Here is an 18,808-nt window from a genome sequence, read left to right as displayed (position 1 = left end):
TTAGTGTCTTTTGTTTGTTCACCTTCCTAGCCCAGTGTTTTATTTACTAACCCCCACCTTTAGCTAAATTCTTTCCTCCATCTGTCATCCATTCATCCGATCGTAAACATCCGACTACAAAGCTCTGAGCCTCCGACACTTGACCTACCGTACTCTCTTCAAACCTTATAGGTGCTCTAGGTAGGATTTCAGTGTGGTAGAGTTTAAAATAAATCAGCCAAAGGTAGTCTCCTCCCTCTCCCTACACTACACTCCAGCATTGAGAAGTGTTTAATTCAGTCACCTGTGATTGACAGGAAGGCTGGATTCTCTAAACCAATCGCCAATCCCGAAGCCGCTCATATCGGATTGGTCAGAAAAAATTAACTAAAGTTTTATACAGAGTTATAAAACGTCGTATTTCAGTCACTGATAGCTAATGGATGAATGTGGCATTTCCAGAACATAAATACAAATTCTATCTCTGAGATCTTACCAAAAGCACCTTTTTTTTTTTTTTACTGTTTCATTTCAACAAATAACTTTTAAATTGCCCTTCACTTGCTGACTTGCACTCTGAGCAACTCTTAAATCCCTGGTATTGGTGGTAGTAGCACTGCATTATACATTTTAATATTATTAAATATGTATAATTGATAAACTATTTAAAAGTGGACTTGTAGTCCTACTTTAGTTGCTCGATCATCTGTTACAAGGAAGGTCAGAGTTCATTATATCGGTTACACAGCAACAATACAAGCTGTGATAAAGGCCATGGTAAAGTTCATAATAAAGAACATCTTTATGACCTAGAAGGAAAGAAGTTAATTAACGGTTCTTGGTCATTGAAAACATTGACCTGATTTCTCATCATCTTAGTTACAGTTCTACCTGCCAATGGGCCAAGCAACCTACATTCTATTTGTGGTTTTCTGAGAAAATAATAAAGCACATTTTGATATGAACCGTGTAAGAGAATACATTGTAAACCCAAGCAACTGTCCTGATCTCTTTTAAAGATCACCCGCACTAACGTGTGGCTGAAGTGTGGCTGATGTCCATTGGCTTTGACTTTATTCCTGTTGTTCTTCAGAGGCTGACATCAAGCGCAGCGTCACCTCCACCAAGTCCTTCCTCAGCTCCGACTCGATGTAAGTAGAACATCCATACCTACGTCTGACTACCGCCATCTCTATACAGCACACGTCTCTGCCTCTATTGGTCCTCATCTTCATTCACATCTTCACTTAACAAGATTTATATTGCATTAAATACTATTGATTTATTTTTGGTATTATTATACATTATCGTTGATATCTTAAGATCTCTCTATACATCTTTATCTCTATCCCTATGTCTATATATCATATTGATTTCCAAACATCTCTATACATGTCTGTCCGTCCTGTTTTATCTCTGTACAACTCTTAAAAGTAAGCAATTTATTCACGGACCACCGGTTTTAATAGTCTGTTTTAAATCCGCATAGCTGACGTCTAGTGATCCCTTTAGTCTGTTGACCTACTTCATCGGCCATCGCAGGGCAAAACAAAGCATGTAAGAGTAAACACAACCTGTTTCTGCTGATTCTGAATGTCATGACTCATCCTCTCTCCTTTCTCTGTCCCTCCTCTCTCTGTCTCTCCTCTCTCTTTCCCTTCGTCTTTCTGTCTCGCCTCCTCTCTCCTCTTCCTCTCTCCCTCCGTCCCTCCCTCTGTCTCGCTGTCTCTCCCTCTCTCTGTCCCTCTGTCTTTGTCTCTCCCCCTCTCCCTCTCTCTGTCTCTCTCTCTCTGCCTCTCTCCCTCTCTCTGTCTCTCCCCCTCCCTCTCTCTGTCCCTCTGTCCCTCCCTCCCTCTCTCTGTCCCTCCCTCCCTCTCTCTGTCCCTCTGTCTTTGTCTCTCCCCCTCTCCCTCTCTCTGTCCCTCTGTCTTTGTCTCTCCCCCTCTCCCTCTCTCTGTCTCTCTCTCTCTGCCTCTCCCCCTCTCTCTGCCTCTCCCCCTCTCTCTGTCCCTCTGTCCCTCCCTCCCTCTCTCTGTCCCTCCCTCCCTCTCTCCGTCTCTCCCCCTCTCTCTGTCCCTCTGTCCCTCCCTCCCTCTCTCTGTCCCTCCCTCCCTCTCTCTGTCCCTCCCTCCCTCTCTCTGTCCCTCCCTCCCTCTCTCTGTCCCTCCCTCCCTCTCTCTGTCCCTCCCTCCCTCTCTCTGTCTCTCCCTCCCTCCCCCTCCCTGTCTCCAGCTGCCCCTCCTTCCTCCAGTCTAATTCTGCTGAGTCGGTGGCCATGGGTCTGCTCAGACAGTTCGAGGGCATGCAGCTTCCTGCTGCGTCCGAGCTCGACTGGCTGGTTCCTGAGCAGGACGCTCCGCAGAAGGTGCACACACACACGTGCACACGGACACACACACTCATACACTCACACACGTGCTTACAAACACCTACGCCCACACACGCGCTTACACCCACACGCATGCACGCACGCGCATGCACACGAGCACGCGCACACGCTTAGAGACGCACACTTACATACACACATGCAGGCAAACGCAAACAAACAGACACTTGCACAAACACTTGCATAACCACACACACTTACAGACGCACATGCAGGCATGCGCCAACACACACACAAACTTACATATGATCATTCACTCATGCATGCATGCTCACACAGGGAGAACATATCATAGTTTTAGGAGACAATGCTGCGTTTCTTTTCCACCCTTATTTTCCTGCAGGGATGAATAAGGTGCACATGCTTATCTTTTAAAACGGTACAATCCAATCTGGTTATCTGACACGATGTGGGCTGTATGCTCATGCCAACTGTGTTGCCATGTGTGTTTGTGCATACCAGCGTGTGTGTTTGTGTGTTTGTCCATTTGATGCGGATGTGTTTTTGCCGTAGTAAAAATAACAAAATCAACAATAATGTAACAATAGGGCCTGACAAAAGAGGTAATCATTGTTCACAAGCATCAGCTTAAGCGCTTTTGTTATTTTTGTAACTCAACGTTGACCTAAATACAGTTGGCCTCCTTATGTCTACCAACCTCATGACAATGATTATTAATTTGGGTAAACTTGTCCTTGAGCAATGAACTCAACAATGAGATGTTCCATGTCACCCGACAATGTGTCCCCTTCGCAGCAAAAGGGAGGTTCTCACAAGGATTGTATTACATTCAGCATTGTTGTTATGGGACACGGTAAACTAGGGCTCTCCCAAGTGGCTATCAATGACGTTAGCATTTCCTTCTAAAGAAACCCATAGCTTCCATATTCAAATATAAATTTTGCCCATTGTCGAAAAGATAGCAAACCAATACAACCGGAGACATAACTATTTCTATAGGTAGATTTATTTCCAAATAAACATTAGAAGTTGTACTACTTGCCTACACATTTCAAAATAAACAAATAAAGTGATGTCCTAAGAGTGAGAACTGAGAATACGCTGTCTCTCGAAGCGAGATCAAATGAATGATTCGGAATTGATATGTTATTCGATAGCCTCATTTTTATACAGGTTATGTTATTTTCCATCTTTGCTGAGCAAGAGTATGATGCGAACGAATCCTTTCATACAAATATTCCCTATCTGATCATTAATTCGATCTCGATTCATTTGAGAGACGGCGTATTCCCAGGTGAACAGACATAACTGGCTCAGCCTTATCTTGTCACTGACTGGCAGGCCTCAGGCCTTAAAGCCTGCAGGTTATTGGCCAGACACACGAGACGGTTCACATGGGAAGAGCCACGTGAACACATTTTAACATCAATGTTCACGTTCTAATGCCTTCGTTAAGGCATTAAAAGAAAGCATTCGAACGTCATATTTGTTTATATTATAAGTCATATTCTAATTTTTGAATATTCTTTAGTAGCCTTACTGCAAACCAGTATTCCCAGTCCTCCCACCTAACCACTCCTCGTCCCTGGCCCCCATGCTGCAGCTGCTTCCCATCCCAGACTCCCTCCCCATCTCCCCGGACGACGGCGAGCACGCCGACATCTACAAGCTGAGGATCCGGGTGCGAGGCAACCTGGAGTGGGCCCCCCCACGGCCCCAGATCATCTTCAACATCCACCCGGCGCCCAAGTGAGTCTTCTCCTCCTCACACCCCTCAAATGAACCCCGGTGCACAGTGAATCAGCCTGAACACACGGACCAGCCACCCTATCGCGTTCACTCGCTTGCCACGACCTCTCAAGCTGATCCCAGTGACCCTTCTTCCATCTGGGAGAGACGGCCTATTTTGGAAGAGGCAGCACTTTCTGAAGATGCAGGGAACAGTTTCCTCTTTACCTAAGGGGACCGTACACTGTCGTAGGGGACGGGAGCCTCGATGTCTCTTCGCACCCCTGTCCCGTTCTAGGAATCGTCTGACGTCTTAAAAGGGTCTGAGTCGCGGTCAAAGGGAGGAGGTAAAGCTTGCGGAGGCTAAAGCATGATGCGCTGTGTGTAGTTAGGGAAGGAGCAAGTAGGCCATAAATGGGGTGTGTATCCCAGCCCCCGAGGAGGGACATTGGAACCGATCAGAGTGCCGCAGCGCCTGAGCACTGATCGGGTTTCGAGACTGAAAAGAGACTCGATTGCTTTGATATTTCTCTGATTTACACTTTCTCTTCAACTTCAGGGGCTCTCTACAGCCGGCTCTGTTCCAATTCTCAACAGCTTTTTTTTATTTACGACAACCATTGCCTAATGTGTAACTATTTTTATGACTTGAATGGAAAGTCTAACTGTCAAGATGTCAGTGGTGAGATATGTAAATGCTCAAACCGGTATATTATGAAACAGAATATGAACTGACGGCTGCAAAGCCCTACAGTGGACTAAGCTTATCATGAAGATAATTCTCCAGAGACCTCACAGGCAGTACAATTTTTAAAATATGTAAATATCTATTCATCCTATTCCATTTACATGAACAGATCGTGTTCACAAAGATAGACATGGAAATCCAACAGCTGGCTTATTCTCAAATGGCCTCAAACCAATGTCACACACACACACAGAACACCACAAACCACACACCAAACACACACACACACACACACACACACACACACACACACACACGCGCTCACCCACACACAAACGCAAACACCCAGTCCTACTCACACTCACTCCCTGTCCATGTGTTTCAGGAGGAAGATAGTGGTGACCAAGCAGAACCACCGCTGTGCTGGCTGTGGCATCCGCGTGGACCCAGGTAACGCTGGAACACACCTTTTAAGTACACGGTTTGACTGGGGGGCTCGCCCTGTACCTCTGACTCACGTGGGCACAAACAACATTGCAGGCACTAAAAAACTCTCCTATCCATCTTCACTGTCCTCCCCATAAAGGAAAGACGTTTTAAAAAGTTTCCTTGGTAAAAAGAGATGATCTTAAAAATAAAAAAACGTTAAAAAACCCTGTTAAAACCCATAAAAAAAAAACTATTAAAACCCAACTAACCTTTGTTAGTTTGAACCGTGACACAAAACCATCAATCATGGCCTCCATTTTGGTTCCAAATCCCTCCATTTTGGTTCCCCCTCGCCCCGCAGACTACATCAAGCGGCTGCGCTACTGCGAGTACCTGGGCCGCTACTTCTGCCAGTGTTGCCACGACAACGCCCAGGCGGTGGTGCCGGGCCGTGTGCTCCGCAAGTGGGACTTCGGCAAGTACTACGTCAGCAACTTCGCCCGCGACCTGCTGGGCAAGATCGCCGGCGACCCGCTGTTCAACCCCAACGACATCAACAGCGGCCTGTACAAGAAGATCAAGGCTCTGGAGGCCGTCCGGGTGAGTGGGGAGGGGGAGGGAGGGGGGGAGGGGGGGGGGGAGGTCTAAGATGGATCGTTGGGTCCCTGATAATGGACCCTTTTCTAAAAGGGGGGATCATAGGACAAACAAGGGTGTCGCTGTTAGTTAGTTAGTTAGTTATTGTCGGTTACTTGGATGTAACGGCGCACTGGTCGTCAACTTATCACCACTAGTTGAGTCTTCTACCCATGTCCTGGTACGTTAAAGGTGGATGGACAGCTAGGTAAAACCTATGACTGGTTCATCTACAAGCCCAGCAGATGAGGGAAAAGGTTATTCTGAACAAAATGGTTCGGTATTAACTGCAAATTTAAAATAGGGTGAATCTTCTTCTTTCTAACGTAGTTTCTAACATAGATTCATGGATAGATTCATGTTTGCATTGTCTGGAAGATTTATTGGGTTGAGTTGGGGAGCTAATGCTATGGTAACTGGAATTTACATCATGCGTCACGCAGGCGAAAAAGCATAAATCCTGAACAACCCTTTTAGTTCCCACGCATACACACAGGTTATCATGAGGCCTACGTCTTTTCCCAGGTATTGAGGGTTCAGCTGTTTCACATGAAAAACCTCTTCAAGACCTGCCGCCTCGCCAGAGAGTAAGTGTGTGTGCAAAGCAATAAACGTCACTCAGCACAAATTGCATATAGTGTATGTACACAGTGTAAACCCAGTATGCTGCTGACTGTACACGTTGGTATGTGTGCGTTTTGTGTTTTCTCCCCAGTGTGCTGGACCAGTTCGACAGTCTTCCAGGTCACCTGACGGAGGACCTCCACCTCTTCTCCCTCAACGACCTCGCTGCCGTGCGCAGCGGCGATCTGGTCCCCCGGCTCAAGGAGTTACTGAAGCACGGTTCCACGCACGTAGCTGGCTGTGTGGTAAGACTGCGTCGCACTGAACCCTTTCTTATTTGCACGGCGAGCATCCGAAGACATCCATATGAACTGAACAAACATCCCAAAGACATCCATATGTATAGAACAAACATCCAAAGATTTCCGTTTGTAGTATTGCAGTTTGACAGTGAAGGAACATATGTTTGCTTTGCTCTGTCGTTAGGAATAGAATTGTATTCCTACTGGCTCACTCATTCATTCATTCATTAAGCTGAACTCACACTGGCTCACTCAATCATTCAGGTGTATTCTCACTGGATCACTCATTCATTCATTAAGCTGTACTCTCACTGGCTCACCCATTCATTCATTAAGTCAGTGGTCTATCAGTAAAACCCCCCTGTGTTTGTGTCTGTGCTCCTCAGCTGTGCCAGGCCAAGGGCTTTGTGTGCGAGTTCTGCGGCAACGGCAAAGACATCATCTTCCCCTTCGACCTGAACAAGTGCCAGCGGTGCGAAGGTGAGCCCCATCCGCACGCGGCCGGCCTGGGCCGCCCTCAGGCCCCCTCCCCCAACCCCTTCCCCGCCCCCTCCTGGAAAGACTGGAGGTTCCCCAAGCCCCGTAGGCTGGCCAGGGCCCTGTTACAGGACAAGAGGGAGGGGGAGGGCGGGGAAGAGGGGGGACGCAAGGGGGCGGCGCTGGTGAGCAGCGAGGACGAGTGGGAGGTCGTACCAAGAGGGGCGGGCGAGGAAGGGTCAGAGGTCGGGATGGGCGAGGAGGGGTCAGAGGTCGGACGTGAAGGGACGGGTTGGTCAGAGGTCGGACCGGGCGGGACGGCCGAGGAAGGGTCAGAGGTCGAGGGTATAGGGGAAGCAGAGGGCAGGAAGGAGGAGGAGCCGGACCCCACGGAGGTTCGAGCTAGCGGAGAGCGCGGAGACGAGAAGGCGAGGGCGGAGAAGGTCGACCTCAGGAGGGTGCTCGGGATAGACCGGCTGGTCAACGTGTTCTCCAAGAGGGAGCCGAGCGACGGCCGGGCGAGCCACGGCGAGACGCAGGGCGAGGCCGGGGGGCGAGACGCAGGAGGGATGGGGAAGGAGGAGAGGAAGGCTTTCTGGAAGGTGCCGGGGTTGGAGAAGCTGGGGATAAGCTTCTCCCAAGTAGACACTGAGAGTGAGGAGGAGGAGGAGGAGGAGGAGAGGGCGGCGGAAAAGGAGGAGATGGGAGAAAAAGCGCCCAAAGCTAGCGATGGAGAAACACGAGGCGATGTGGGGAAAGCGGTTTGGACGGTGTCGGGGTTCGAGAAGCTGGGAATCGGGTTCGCCCGAGAAGACACCGAGAGCGAGGAGGAGGAGAGGGTGGTCGCGGAGGAAGGGCTGGGGGGAGAAGCGGCGAAAGCTATCGGCGGCGAATCACGAGGTGACGTGGGCGGGAAGGACGTGGGGAGGGCTCTTTGGAAGCTGCCGTCGTTGAGGAAGCAGGGTAAAGACCTCCCCAAAACGGACTCGCAGCGGGAGGAGGAGAAGGTTGATTCACTGAAGGAAGGGGTGCTGGACAAGGAGCAGGTCTCGGGGGCCGGCGTAGCGGGGAAGGCCCCTGGCGGCAAAGCCAAAGCCGGGAGGTTTTCCGGCCTGCAAAACCTCTTCTCCAGGGGGAGAAACGGAGGAGGAGGTGGTGGTGATGGAGGTGGTGGTGGTGGTGGTGGAGGAGAAGGAGGAGGAGGAGGAGAGCCAACCAGGGAGCTGGGGGAGACCAGGGAGGTGGATGTAGAGAAAGCGGGGCCAGGCGAAGGGCCCGGGGGTTGTCAGAAGACCTGGAGGTCCCGCAAGACGCGGCAGGCCAGAAGGGTGAGCCAGGGGCGGCCGGGGAAGAGGAGGGCGGACAGGGACCAGCTGGGGGAGGGGGGGGATGGGTCAGAGCCCTGTGGTGAAGACGAGGTGGGGGGGACGGACGTCAGGGCTTCAGAGGACACCAACGCATGTCCTCCCGTGGACGATGGGGAGCAGTAAAGGGTTAAGTGTTGAGCCATGGCTGAGGTTCCGGATGCAGGGACTTTGTTTATTATTCCAATACTTTTAACTGTTGGAATAAAACGCCTGCTCCACCTGGGGGAGGGAGGTGATACGAGAGACGGTACTGAATTGCATCCTTTTTAATCAGCTATAAACCCAAACAACAGACGACAATCATTCATTTTTAACGGTTATGTTTGATAGGGTATTTCCTGGTTTTGAATGCTTTATGGGTGACCTCATCCGTTGCATGCGGATGCATACCTCTTTGATATTTCAGGTCTATGCACCCTTGGATGACGCACACTTTGACTTTAGCAGTTACCTTTTTTTTCAATTTATAAGTTGAAAAAAGACTACAGAATGTCCGTCGGGGCTTTTATTCAAACATTACTGCAGCCCTGCGTCACTGTCCTATTGTCCTCATCTGTGTGTGTGTATCGTGTGTCTGGTTTTGTGTTCTCCCATCCATTTTCTCCTATCTTTCTTCCTTCCTTCCCTCCCCTCCTTGCTGGCTTTGTGTGCCTGGGCGCTGTGGTGGTTTGGGTCTTCAGAGGTGCGGAGGCGTTGCTGGTCTCGCTGTGTTGTGTCCGTCTGTGCAGTGGTTGAACTGCCGGGCTGTCCCGTTTCAGCATCGGTTTCCTCTTGGCAGTTGGCTGCTGATAGATATTCAAATAGACTTTGCATGCTGAGGGGAAGCACTGTTCTGGGAAGGGTCTGCCTGTGCTGCATTGTGACCTTTTATAAAGATGATCTTATCAATTTGATGATTATATAAAGATTGAATATCTTTGCTGCGGTGTAAGCTATTTCAGGTTTGCAATGGTAGTTTAGTTGTTCCAAGTTCACAGTCTAGAGTATTAAGTTTCATTGCTGTTTAGTTCGTCTTGATTTTCAGTTGTAGGCGCTGCTAACCTATGATTTTCTTTTTTGGATAGCAAAAAGGTATATTTATAATTATTGTATATTCACAGTACAGCGAAATTGAGTAGAAAAACCTAACCGAGCCAAGAGACGTACCAAACAGCATTTCGGATATTATGGAGGTGCTACATCTATGAATAGAATATATGTCGTTGATGAAACCGATAAAAAGAGATGAAGCAATATGATGGCATCCAAGATATGGCAGCACTGGAAATTGCAACATTGACAGTTGCAGAAATTGAGAAGGCATTGGCCCTAGGAGTTGGCATGTTGACATCTATGCAGTGTTAATAGTTAGCGTGTTATTATGTACGCTTATGAAAGGAGCTATTGTTTCTTATGCATTATTGGTTTTGTTTTGTTTGTGTGTCGCATGTTATTTTAATTTTTTCATCTTCATCTCTGTGAGTATGAAATAAAAACCATAAAAAAAAAACCATTTACTTGTCAGCTCATTTTACATTATGTTTGTAAGAACGAGAGTAGTGGACTTTCCTTCAATATATCTTCTACAAGTTTGGAAGGTGTCTGGGCTCTTAGTTTTGAGCAGGCTTTCGGTCGGGACGGGTTGAAACTAGTTTCAGGTGCTCTGTGGTCCAACCCCACCTGCTCCTCCAGCCTTCTGCCCCGCTGTGACAAACCTCTTCTTGTTTTATAGACCCACGCCGGCCTGTGATTGGCTATCGTGTGGTTACCTCACAAGGCCTCTCCCTCTCTCTGTCTCTCCTTGTTTGTCAAAGTGGTTCAACTGGTTGTTGAACTCATCTGTTTGCTTTGGTTACGGAGGGCAGAATCTTCCATGGGGTGTTTTGTCGTTCCTCTCCACTCTCGAGCCCTGTAGATGGCACTAGCCCGTCGCAAATGGAGACCTCGCAATGTTTACACAATGCTTTCGTGTTCGGGGTCATGTCCCGGGTTCGGTATGATTTAAAGGTGATCTATTATTCCACCCGGTGTGAGTGTGATTAGCTCTTACAAGCCGTTTTGAAAATCGGCATCTTCTGACATCACAAGTGGGCATGTCCACCTAGATGTTTGACGGATAGATGAGCAACGTTTGCTACAGTCCACTGGGTAGGCTGGTAGACTGATCTATCCAGCACACATCTAGGTGGACACGGCCCCTTGTGACGTCAGAAGAGGCCGTTGTTTTTTTTTAAATCGCTTGTAATGGCTAATCACACTCGCCTTTTGGTATAATATGTCACATTTAACGATAAATGTTAACCTCTCTTCTTTTGTTTTTGTCTCCAGAGTGCCACGCCTGCTACCATCGCGGCTGCTTCCGCGCGGGCAAGGAGTGTCCGCGGTGCCAGCGGTTAGCCGCGCGCCGCGAGCGCATGGCCCGCAAGAACATGGAGGAGCAAGAGGACGAGGGCGGCGGGGGGTAGGGAGAACCCCGGAGGAGAAGAACGTCGATTATATAGAATATATTAATATAAAGAACATATGAATATAAAGAAAAGCAAAAAACGCCACGACTTTTGATTGTAGAGACAGCTCAGTCTCCCCAGACTGGGAGACCTTAGTAGACCTTCTCTTCCGGTCGCCCGGTTACGTTCTTCCTGCAGGAGGAAAACAAGACGGTTTAATTATTCGGGACGTCGGGAGTAGCACATAGTTGATCGCATCAGGACTGATTATAATCACATGAGATTTTGTGTAGGGAGGCGGGGGTATCTACTGAGACATGTACGGGCTAATCAGATTTATAAACTTTTTCCAGACTTTTTGGTACCGTCCCGTTTTCAGAAACCAATCGTCCTGACATGAAGACATTCTAGCATCACACACCCACAATTCCAAGGAGACGCTTCCTTCTACCAGAAGTGCAGCTTTTGGGATGTCCTCTGATTCCCGGAGCTATGATTATGTGCTTCTTCTTTCATCCTATGATTCAGTTAAATTGCTTGGAAGGCCAAGTCCGAACCTCCCTTCTTATTTAGGTGCAGTTGTTTTGGGGGTCGTGCCCAATGTTTTCCAAGTTGTTTTATTTTGAAGGTCTCGGGGTAAGGGTGTGGTTTCTTTCCTTTTACCGTTGCTTTTTGTATTGGTTTTTAGTGGGTTTTTAGCCACGCTAACGTGCCTCTGGTAGCTAATGTAGGTAAACTTTGAAAGTATTCATGCACAATCGCCGGATTAGTACAAATGTTTTCCTTTTTTTCATTCAAATGAAATTGGAGAGACGCTGTGTGTGTGTGTGTGTGTGTGTGTGTGTGTGTGTGTGTGTGTGTGTGTGTGTGTGTGTGTGTGTGTGTGTGTGTGTGTGTGTGTGTGTGTGTGTGTGTGTGTGTGTGTGTACTTGCTGTGCACCAATAATTTGCACTTATCTGATTTGAGAATGTAACATTTAACTTGATTTTGTGTGGGACCACTCATCTTAACATGTAGTTCTTATTTGCACTGATCTTATGTTCTAGAGGAGCGTGTTGAGCAGGGAGACTAATTCAGGGCTTTTAATCGTGTCTCTTATTAAAACCAGACAGACGTTTACCTGGGATGGCACAACCAAATTCAATAATTCACCCCTTGGCAGAAGACTCAAATTCACGTTCCGTAAGATGTTTTGTGTAACCAAAGTAATATCATTTTTGTAGACTTATTTGAAAATGACTGAATAAATTGAGATTGAATACATGGAGATGTGAAATTAAGTAATTCCAATTGTAAGTGATTTTTATCTTCCACAGATATGATTAACAATACATTTTCATTGGCCAAAGTACTAAACTTTGTCCAGAATGAGTGACCTTTTTATAAGCATTTGCTAATGATAACAACAATACAACAGTTCTTTTTTTATATACATACGTCAGTAGTCTTTAGATCAGGGATTGTAACTAATCTTGTGTGAATTGTATCGGCTAGGGAAACTATCCCCAATAGAACCGACTGGAGGTTTTTGCCCAATAACTGGACCACCGACACCATAGATGTCTATTATACCAGAACAGTGCTCTAACCTGTCTGCGTGTTTAGTCTTAACTGGCTGCTTTTAAAAGCACTGTACTAACAATTCACTGAACAAAGAGTTAAATCTGTTCCTCTTCGCTGGGGTGGATTCTGAGTTCATCGGCCTGCCTTTTGTACAAGGATGTGAAGTGCACTAAGAGAAAATATATTGTAAATACAATTGATGAATGCTTTTATTTTGATTATAACGTGTTCATTTGGCTTTTGTTCTGTAACAGTGTTGAAAATTAAAGACTGCCCTGACTGTTAATGTTTTGGGATCTGTTTTTTGAAAAATATCAAATTAGAATCATACATACAATATTGTCTTGTTAGACAGACCAATTCGTCAACATTTACTGCCAAAATCCAAGTCACTTTGAATAGCTTTTAATCCGTGTTGGGGAGCAAAAAACAGTTATAATAATGAGGTCATAGAACCGGTACATATGCACAAAATAACATCAACGCAGTACTCTGTTATAAGATGCTTGGTATATTCTTCTGAGGAAGGTAATGCTTACTGTAAAAAAACGTACCTCTGTCCCTGAGCATGGCACCTAACCCCATCTGCTCCCGAAAAGATGGCTGTTGCCTTTTATGACCGTGGTTGTATGAATGTGTATGCAATGGTGAAAAGTGAGGCAATCGTTTTTAAGCACTTTAAGTGGCCACGGGTTTCAAAAAGCCCGATATAAATGCGGTCAAGTTACCATCTACGATTGCATTATGATTCAAGAGATTCCCATAAATAACCAGACAGCTACAGTCATATCGAGTGAAGTTGAATAACTCTACTCAATCCAATAATTAACATAACTGCTCTGAAATCCCCCTTTTTTACAACATGTGAAATCCCCAATCCTTCTCCATTCCATGTGACCGACCCGCCCCCCGTTGCCGAACGTGCACGTTGAGCCGTGCGCGCTCGCTCTCACGTCTGGGCGACCCAGATGCACCACATGTAGATGATGACCAGAGCGTAGAAGCTGATGAGCAGAAGGTAGATGCGGAAGAGCAGGAAGTCCAGCACGTAGCCCACGTGACACCACACGTCCTGCAGCTCGCCCTCCTTCTGAAGGGCCGTGAGGTGGGCTCGCAGGGTGCCCACGTCCTGGCAGATCTGACGGAGCTCCTGTCCCTCCATCGCCACCGAGGAACCTGGGGTGAGGCGTGTTGGAAAAACGATCAGGGTAATAGTTATGGTCCACCTGATAGTACCGTACAGGTAGGATAGGGTAGAAGTGACTAGGGGGATTTGTCTCACAGCTGAAAGGTTTTCGGTTTGAACCCCATTGCCTGTGGTGGTAGACACCCCTGTGCAATATGCTCTGACACTAACCTGCTTATTAAAGGTGTGATATTGTTTTATATGAATTATGATGATCTGATCTTTTTAGCAGATACATGTCGTTAAAGGGTTATCTTATGCTACCAAGTGTGGTGGCAAATGATCATATCATCATAAATCATCACCTAGTCTGTAGGTCACTGAAGCTGGATTATACTATAGTGGAACATTTCATTCATAAAGCCTTCCTCATATAGAGCTTGTTTTAAGTGTAATTCCAATCTCGGCCAATTGGTATAGCATTGATACTGAACTGAATGGTCAACGACGACAAACAAACATAATCCGTAGCCAAACCCTGACGTCAACCAACCTGCTCTCTCAGCATCGCGGCTGGCTTGCGGCGGGGCGGGTGAGGGTGTGATCGTTTGGACCACGCAGACCCCTGCGTCGCTCTCAGGCTTGTCCGCTTTGTGATTGGACGGCCAAGCGGAGGGGCGGATCCCTTCCGGCCAGCGGTAGCAGATGAGGTTGGCGATGTGTTGGAGGACCAGCACTCGCACCCAGCGGGGAACCTCGCGGTACTTCATGGAGTTGTGGTGGAGCACGTTGGTGATGATCACCGTCTCCAACAGGCTGATCACCATGAGGGCCAGACACACCGAGAAGTAGATACCTATTGAGAGGGAGTAGGGCACAGTGGAACATCGCAGTCATGGTGGGTGATAGGATTGTCCCACAGGTATTGGGATATCAGACCCTGTGTTATGGTGGGTGTTTTTGTTCCTTTTTCATTCGTGTCTCATGGGGGGTCGTTGTTTTGTTTGGGAAAGGGGATTAATTGAAAGCAGGTGGGGGTAATTGTTTGTGAATGAGGCCCCACCCACTTTTGCGTTTTGTTTAGGGGCACACTGCCCAAGATGGCTGCCTGACAGAGAGAGAGGAGAGGGGGCAAGGAAAGTACCTTGGACTATTCTTAAGTCCTAGTGTGAGGGAATAAAGGACATCGTGTAGAAGACCTTTGGCATTCGATGTTCATGTTGGATTCCTCTTTGCTGCATGTCCTCCCTCTCTATCTCCCATATCTTAAAAGCACAAAATTCAAAAATAAATCTTATAAAAAACTCCTGTGGGGACCGGATGTCCTCTAGACCTGAGTGTGCGCTGACCTCCGGGGTCGTGTGAGGCCGTGGTCCAGACGTCTAGACCTCTGGCCTGGCTACTGGCTGGGACCCCTCACCTATGATGGGCGTGCCGTTGGCGGTGCTGGGCAACAGGTCGTTCATGATGAGCAGGAAGACGGTGTAGCCCAGGATGAGGGTCATCTTGAAGGAGGCGCGGTCCACGCTGTGCGGGGGTAGGTAGAAGGACAGGATGTCGATGAGCATCAGGAAGGAGCTGGGAATGAGCAGGTTGACCACGTAGAGGTTCGGGCGCCGCTTGATCACCACCTGGTTGGGGGACCAGCAAGGGGAGCATGGACATGGGTTCTCGACAGCTACACAGTCACGCCGGACTTTCTCACCGCCACGTGGCCGGGTGATTGGTTGTTCTAAGATTTTTTTGAAATCCAATCAAATCAGGTTATACAAAAAGTGTGGTTAGTCTGGCTTGTAATGGATAAACACCCTGACCCCTGGTGGTGAAACTAAGATTTTACCACCAGGATGATTATCTATTAAAAGCCAGTGAACTGTCACTTGTGATATCACCTATTGGATAATTGGACTTGCACTTGAAAGCAGATATAAAAATAGATCGTGATTTTTTGAGAATATCATTTCCTGGTAAGCTAAATAAGGCCACATTTATGGTGAGGCTAATTAGGTGAAGGTACCGCATCTAATTTGATTCAGAGTGGGCTACCAATATTATTCAAATGGCATGCTTAATTCATGTATGGGTATTCAACATACTAAAGTTATAGTGGATGAACGCCGCGACATGCATTGAAGATTCACTAACAGCAGAAGGTCTTCCACCCAGGAAATGAGGTTGGAGGCGAGGTATTGTAAAACGTGACTACATTGACTTTCATTTGAGCAGATGCGAGGGGCGTTGTCGAACGTTGTCTTAACACAGCAAGGGTGTTTATAGAAAGCTCTGGAACTTTGTACATTTTAATCAAAAGCCAATTCTTGCTGTTCATCATCACGAGAGACCCAGACCGAACGAGCCTCAGCCAACACATTTATCAGAACTGCAAAAAGAAGCATCATCAGGCTTTGCTTGTCCTTCCCCTCAGAGATGATACTGTTTATAATGAGCCTGTGAGCTAACACTGGCACATTTAAGGATGTTGATTAATGTCCTTTAAATAAATAAATGAACTAAAAATAAATACCGCTTTGTGAACTGGAGCGCGAATACAAATGGGAGCAGACTCACCCAGAAGGTGATGATGTCCCACTCATCAATGCCGAACTTGAGGATGGACGTTTCCCCCAGGATTACCACCAGCTCCCACTCCCCACTGGCCTCCAGGTAGTTCTTGGAATTAATGGACATGGCCTCAAAGGTCAGGGCCGGACTCACCCTCACGTCCCTTACTAGAGAGAAGGGCCAGAGAGAAGCATCGGTACCGGGGAACAGCGCGAGAGAGGGTGGAAGGAAGGGAGAAGTGAGGAGGTAAAAGATGGAAAGAGTACGAGAAGAACGAGGGAGAGAGTCAATGTCAGGGCTCAACAATAAGGATGGCCCGGGGCAACTAAAACGTCACGTCGGGCAAGTAACTATGACAACCCGCTTGCCTGCTCGGGCAAGTGAAGGATTAAAAGCAACAGCAAAAAAACAAACACATTTTCGATCTATAAAGTTATCCTTATGTTGCCCCCTCCCCTTGCCCACGTCGGATAATGCTTGGTGAATTATTAGATTTACTTACTTTCAATTTATTTGAGTCTTTGTTGTTATTTGATAACCACTAATAAAAAAAAATTGTATAGGGGCCAGTAAAAATTTACTTTGGGCAAGTAGAATTAAACCTTAGCGTTGAGCCCTGAATGTCATTATGTGTAACTAACTATTCATCCATACATCCACTGTCACTATCTAACTTGCGTGTGCTTGAGTGGAGCGGTTACTGGTGTGCATGTAGGAGCCGAAGGTGAAGGTGCAGTTCTGCACGTCGAAGGGGAAGCTGAAGATCTCCAGGTTGCAGGAGGACACCAGCCTCAGCATGCGGTCCCAGCGGATGTGTCCCGTGTGGTTGAGGTAGACGTACGGACAGGCCTGGGAGACATCGTCGTCCACACTGGCCACAAGGAGGGGAATGGAAAACATGGAGTGCATTTTCATCGCGCTCTTTTGTAACCAGTGGCTACCCAAAGCGCAACCACCCGTTCAGGCACACACTCGCACACCGACGGGCGGCGTCAACCACGCAGGGCCACAGCCAGCTCGTCAGGAGCAGTTATAGGGTGAGTGTTCTTGCTCAGGGTCACCACGACACTCAGCGAGGAGGAGCCGGGGATTCGAACTAACAACCTGGCGGTTACCAGCCAACCCGCTCTACCGCCTGAGCTACTGCCTCCTGCCGGAAGACACGATGGATTTATGGTGAGTGATTCCTTGATGCCATTTACCCAAAGCCACTTTACAATCCATATGTGATGATAGTAGGGGTAAAACCTTTTGAAAAGAATACCGGACTGTGCAGAGCATGGCGATGCAAGATATCACAGAGAGAGAAAAGGAGAGAAAGAAAAGGAAGGCGATAAAACATGGTGGAGACACTTTCAATTGATAGGATTATACTTACTTAACTTTAGATGCATGGAAATTCAACTGATTTCCATGTGATTCTGGTACATGTTAAAAGGTCAACTCACAATTCATAGACGATGATGTCTGGAGACCACAGCTGATTCACCGGGATTGAAATCCTGGTCACACCATCACACTCATTAGGCTCCCACACCATGAACTCATGGTGCCAGTACTGGTGTGGAATACAGAGGTACAAGACGGTCAGCGATCAGCACAAGCACTTGTCAAACGTATTAGGTTCGTATGACATCGTTCTACTACTTGCCAATCTCAGCCAAAGAAAAGTAGTGAGGATTTGAGTCTTCTCATTCTGAAAAAGATGGAAGGGAAAATATGTGAATCATTTGGCATGTGACAGGTAAGGGCTGGATCGTTTTGATTGGCCATACTGGCTAGAACAGTACGTGACATAGCCAAACCACTGAAAGGCAAAACTATTCATTTCCCAATTTATTTCATATGTCTTTGTTATATATTCAGGGCTATGAATCACAAACCAATGGCCCCTCATTGATCCCTTCCTTTGTCACTCGGTAACTCAATCACACCCTCAACAAAACTCCTGTTTTGTGCAGTCACAGGGCACACAGAATAGAATGTGAGCAACCTATCAGGTAACTGTGTATACAACATGTCGAGACAGTATACCTCTACAGTTCTGGCCAAATATTGATTTCCCAATATCGGGGAACTCTTCAGTGTTCGAGAAGCTCAAGAAGACTTAACCACCTAACACAGTCTGCGCTCGTGCTGAAACTTGTTTAAAGTTTAGCAAAAAAAATTTAGACTGTGAAATTTTTTTTTTAATTCGGCAGGATACAGCGATCTGTTTGTCATGAACTGAACAGCCTTCTCCTGAGAGCTCGTTGGACCTTTCATTATGAAATGTTAAGAAGGGGCTTCCAACGGGAACGATGCCAGACTAGTCTGTTGCGGAGAGGAACATGATTTACGAGACGAGGACGTTCTCACAAGGCTCTCACAGATCAATCTTTCTAAACGCAAAATCATTCCAATCCGTCCAGCAAAGTTACCCAACTGATTGCAGTAAAACCAGAATAAGCAAAGGCATACCCGTGCATTATCATGAGCTCGATTCACTAGCCTTCTCTCTGCGTTGCTTACCACGCCCAGCACGGCATAGAGGGTGAAGGAGATGTTGGTTATGGTGGGGTTACTGAGGTTGACAGCGGGCCTGAATGACTTCTTGTCAAATACTTCTTGCAT

General features: G+C 47.2%; 2 protein-coding genes across 4 annotated transcripts in view; one reads left to right on the top strand and one right to left on the bottom strand.

The window, feature by feature from the left end:
• rubcn (rubicon autophagy regulator) overlaps positions 1-12,793 on the top strand; it is a 24,552-nt gene extending 11,759 nt beyond the window's left edge. For all 3 annotated transcript variants that reach the window (XM_030372329.1, XM_030372330.1, XM_030372331.1), the window contains 9 exons: positions 1,073-1,130; positions 2,212-2,344; positions 3,930-4,075; positions 5,128-5,192; positions 5,533-5,771; positions 6,333-6,394; positions 6,523-6,676; positions 7,060-7,153; positions 10,825-12,793. In XM_030372329.1, coding sequence (XP_030228189.1) covers positions 1,073-1,130; positions 2,212-2,344; positions 3,930-4,075; positions 5,128-5,192; positions 5,533-5,771; positions 6,333-6,394; positions 6,523-6,676; positions 7,060-7,153; positions 10,825-10,961 — 1,088 coding nt within the window. In that variant the 3' untranslated portion in view covers positions 10,962-12,793. The remainder of the gene's footprint in view (positions 1-1,072; positions 1,131-2,211; positions 2,345-3,929; positions 4,076-5,127; positions 5,193-5,532; positions 5,772-6,332; positions 6,395-6,522; positions 6,677-7,059; positions 7,154-10,824) is intronic.
• Positions 11,830-18,808, bottom strand: LOC115555851 (5-hydroxytryptamine receptor 3A). Its single transcript, XM_030372894.1, has 7 exons — positions 18,707-18,808; positions 17,644-17,789; positions 16,897-17,066; positions 16,202-16,362; positions 15,054-15,264; positions 14,187-14,489; positions 11,830-13,683 (listed from the first exon to the last, which is right to left on the bottom strand). The coding sequence occupies exons 1-7, from the start codon at positions 18,806-18,808 to the stop codon at positions 13,457-13,459; spliced, it is 1,320 nt and encodes a 439-aa protein (XP_030228754.1). The 3' UTR covers positions 11,830-13,456.

This window comes from Gadus morhua, chromosome 12 (genome assembly GCF_902167405.1).
Source record: "Gadus morhua chromosome 12, gadMor3.0, whole genome shotgun sequence".
In the NCBI taxonomy this organism is placed as follows: domain Eukaryota; kingdom Metazoa; phylum Chordata; class Actinopteri; order Gadiformes; family Gadidae; genus Gadus; species Gadus morhua.
Note: the sequence above shows the minus strand (reverse complement) of the source record. Positions and strands in the feature narration are given on the sequence as shown.